The sequence below is a fragment of the Mya arenaria genome, chromosome 13, assembly GCF_026914265.1.
Source record: "Mya arenaria isolate MELC-2E11 chromosome 13, ASM2691426v1".
Lineage (NCBI taxonomy): Eukaryota > Metazoa > Mollusca > Bivalvia > Myida > Myidae > Mya > Mya arenaria.
In genome coordinates, this window is record NC_069134.1 from 54,907,146 (window position 1) to 54,911,788 (window position 4,643).

At 35.5% G+C, this 4,643-nt stretch overlaps 1 protein-coding gene across 1 annotated transcript; it reads right to left on the reverse strand.

Moving 5' to 3' along the window:
* Positions 1-390: 390 nt before the first annotated feature.
* Positions 391-3,141, reverse strand: LOC128214594 (uncharacterized). Its single transcript, XM_052921153.1, has 2 exons — positions 3,055-3,141; positions 391-2,806 (listed from the first exon to the last, which is right to left on the reverse strand). Exon 2 carries the CDS (start codon positions 2,801-2,803, stop codon positions 962-964), a length of 1,842 nt encoding a protein of 613 aa, XP_052777113.1. The 5' UTR covers positions 2,804-2,806; positions 3,055-3,141; the 3' UTR covers positions 391-961.
* Positions 3,142-4,643: the final 1,502 nt, after the last annotated feature.

Consider the following 4,643-nt stretch of genomic DNA (forward strand, 5'->3'; position numbering starts at 1 on the left):
TTCACTTAAAACTCCAATACCATTCATTCAATGCACTTAATAGAATTCAATTATTTACGACCTTCTTACAACAAGAAACAAAACTCCATTTTAACCCTAAATACAAATTATGGCCCTTGAATTATTATTTTTTTTTATATTCTTAACCACACTTTCGTAATGGGAAATCAAGTTATTTAAATGACTTGCATCATATTCGGGCGGGCTGGTGGGAGGGCAGCATCAAGGTCACCTTATGTATCAAATAATTTTAGTTAGGTTTGACATAAAGTGACCAAACTTGGTAATATAACATCGTTACTGTAATTACTTCTAAGTAAAAGCGGCGTAGTCAACGCGACGGCTCTTGTTGATTGCCATGTTAACTTGTGCAATTCACAACAATTATAAAAGAGTTATTTTCTTATTTTAACAATAACAATCGGAAATTGTACAAAACAAAAATAACCCAATCCATAACATTTTATGTGTTTTCCTTTCTAAATATGTTTATATAAACCATTACTTTGAAACTACTGGTATAAAAAAGTAATTTAGCTCATTTATAGATGGTCATAGGCAATCATATATTCTGTGCTTTAGAACATCAAATATATCAGTATTAACATCTCAGTATTAGCATCACTGATATTGTTTAAAGCCTTTTTCTAACTTTTAAAAACATAATAAAAAAGTGAATAACTGACGATAATCCGTAAAATAAAGTTGTCATTTATAGGTTGGCTTTCCAAATAGTTGACTGCAATTTCATATCAGGGTGGCGTACGGGGGTATTAATCACCTTCAGTGGTAGCTCTAGTTTAAATTGAGTGTAATAAACATTTATATAGTTTAAAGTGTATTTTAATTTCAAGGTATAAGTAATTTTCTTTAAAAATAAGTCAACAATACAGATATTTTTTTTCTTTCTTTTAACCACATTGGGTCTTCATGCTATCAACTAGGCTGAGTGAAAACATTTTCAGCCATTTAAGTGCTGATGCATGATCCTAGCCACGTGCCAGTTGGCTGCATTGTTTCTTGGGTAGAGCTGCAGTGACTCAGTGTAGCAGACCCTGGCTAGATCCAGTTCATTCTCCAGTTCATAACAGTGGCCCAGCATGTTCCAGGCTGTGTCTATATGACCACAGTCTTCACTTGAGGATATGTAGAAATAAAGGTTGTTCAGTGCCCGCAATTTTCTGTCACGTTGGTTCAGTTGTGTGTGTGTGAGGTACTGTAGGTAGTCGAGAAATGGGACACAGTCAATCACAATGAGGTCCATCCATTTATACCATAATGCTGGATGTCTCTGTTGTCTGTCTTCATCTCCTGCTGTTCTGAACATTTCATACACCAGATGTTTAGGAACACAATGGATATCATCTTGAGTAAAAGTAACATGTAAGGTTGTATATTTCTGTAACATATCCTTGAATGGTGTGTTTACAGTCTTTTCCCTGAACTCATTGGTTCGTGGTGTTCCCTGTCTTCCTTTACACTCACAACATTGCCACACTGCAGGCCCCAGTAGGCCCTCACAGTAGGTCATGCAGTTTGCTGCTGCCTCATACTGCCCACTGCAGTACAACATGGAGGCAAACTTCAGTCTGCTGGACAGCAGATCCGAGTCAAAGGACAGTTGGTACAGCTGGAGAATGCTGTGTGTGACAGGTTGTCCTTGGTAGATACACCTGGAGGCTTTAATGGAGGCAAGGTCTCCACAAACTGATGGTATTAACAAGGAAACTGCCTCTTGTTCTATTTTAGTTCCATTGTTCTTTAAAACATTCAGTGTCTCAAAATGTTCTATCAAAGATTGATATAAGTCGCTCTTGTCATTGATTAGTAAATCAATATGTACTTGATCAAAAGATGCATCCCACCATATGTACAATTTAACCATTTGGACTTGATAGAGTGTGCATCGAGTGTCAACCCCAATAATTTGGGATGAATTCACAGATGACATTCTCCTCCCCAGATCATCCATTTCAATTGTATATAGGCACTGGAAATTGCTGTAAATGATTTCTGTTATCATAGAATGCAGTTTGTACTGTTCATGTTTGAACAGCTTTCCAGTAAACAGGTTCACCCCTGAGATGGTGTAGTGTGGACACAACCTGATCTTCAGCCATCTGAGAAGTGTGGTCAGACAGTAGATCACACACTGTACAAGGTTGTCTTCACTCCATATGTTTGGCGGATATGTCTCTATTGTAAACAGAATTGCAGTCTTCACGTGAAATGTACTGAAACGGTCATCAACAACCTGCTTTATTATTGATTTTCTAAGCATTTTCAGAAATACATACACCTTATGCTGTATTATATTCATATCAAATACAAGAAGTCTCTCCATGATAGATGTTGAAAATCTCCACTCCCGCTTATACAGAGGATAGTACATGTTTTCTACAGGCACATGAAAAGGCCTGTTGACCTCTGTCACTGGTAATGGGAGGTCAGATCTCACCCACTGAAGCCAGCAGTGTTGGGGTGGAGATTGTTCATTCTTTACCACAAGAAGATTCTCCTTCCCCTGCCTCCATTCCCACCAGTCAAGTATTACTGGCCAGTCATTATAACACATCAATGTGTCTCTATCTGACTTCATCCCCAGTGTGGTAGTCCCCTCTGTCTGGCTTCCAAAGGTATAGTAAGTGAAGTTCCCACCAACTAACTCAGCTTTGATCCTCTGTAGTGTATCCCACATCAGCCATGTTCTCCTCCTCCTGGTGCGGATGAACCTGCTGACCCCAATGTCCTCCAGCACCCGGGACAGACGCAGGGACAGCTGCTGCATACTCTCTCTGTCCATGGCCTGAAAAACATTATTTGACATTTAAAATGTAATATTGCCAGGATTCCCTTGCGTTACTATAGAAAATTATGTAATTTGATCATTTTCTTAAATTAAAATCTTAATTTAAACCAAAAGTGAAGAGAATGATGAGAAGTGAAAAGTAGTGTTTTGTTTTATGTTAAAACAAATATCATATCATTTATTAGCTTGATAACAATATCATGTATTTAAACCTTAGTTTATTGTCTAATGTTATCAATAATTACCTTTTCTGTAAAAGTTCAGGATAACTAAACTATTTTGTCCTCTTTATATGTCCAATTATTGACGAAATGGAATGTTTTGGTTGAGCTTCCTGGTCTATAAATAGAAACAAGACATTGAACAAAGTATTTATGATTAGGCTAGCAGTTTTTTATTAATCGATTTACAGGGAAAAAAGTAGATTTTGAGTTGGGGGGGGGACAATAAAATGATAATAATAAAATCTACGAAATGGGCCAGTAAATGATATTAAACAAATTTAACAAATAAAAATAAAATTGAAAATTAAAAGATTTTTTTTTTTCAGTTTGAATTTGCTCTGAATAAAAAGATCATTTTTTTGCCACATTATTACTCTACTACAAACAGAGCATATATTAAGCCCATCAAACACAAATGTCTTGAGCCACACAAAGTAATTTGTGACATTGTTTGTTCAAGCTGCTTTGAAGGCTTTCAACAATACATCAGTCATATTGTGGGGTCAGTTCATAACCTTTCCAGGGCAGCCAGGTCTTAGTTTAGAATACATTGTTCAATATAAATCGGTGTTATAAAATTAGCCCAATCGGAATTTGAATAATCGAGGGCTTTGGGAAAGACAGACAGGAATTCTTTTTATTGTTATATGGAGTATTGACCGTCTCGCTGAGATCTAATGTGGTAGGTCCATTGACAACGGTTAAAAAATACAAGAAATCCTTAAATAATGATCAGATGATTACATGAATTGTTTGAAAATCATAAAACAGTTAACTTAATGAAATGATGATATAAATATTTTGTAAATATTGTGTCAATTTTTCCAGTTACGTCGAACAGTAGATGAACTCAACAATGCAGTAGAGGCAAAGGGGGAATTAATGCAGCGCTGTCATGAACTTGACCTACAGGTACACACCCATGGGAAGATTGTTTAGAAAATTGTTAAAGTTAACAGGGTTGTTAACGACATTGTTGTTGACTTTTAAATCTTAACTTCTCTGAAACTACATGAGCTTCATCAACAGGTACACACATTGGGAAGGTTGTTCGGAAATTTGTTAAAGTTAACAATGTTGTTAACATCATTGTTGTTAACTCTTAAATCTTTGCTACTCTAATACGCTTGTAATCTGTTGTATGTTTTAACAAAATTTGAGATAAATGTTTAAGCTCTACATGTTTATAGTAAAATATATTAGCACATCTTAGGATTATTCATGTTTAAAAGTTAACAACGATGATGTTGATCACAGTATTAACTTTAACAAAGTTTGAAGCAATGTTTTATGGATTAAATATTTCATATAATATGTTTTCTGGCTTAACATGTTATGTCATAATGGTTTGGTATAATCAATTACTTCTTGAAAGCAAGAAGGTTCTAATGGCAGATAGAACTGTCTCGCTCTCATCTCTCGCATTGAGCTGCATGTTCATATATTTCACACCATTATACTGCCACAACGTTTTGGAATCAATACCATCTTTGTAACGAAAACTGTTGATTTTCAGTGATTATGGCCCCTGATTGATTATGGAACTTAGGTTAAAGTTTTAGGGCAAGTTGGAATATTTATTAATAACTTTTATATCCTTTGTTCAATTG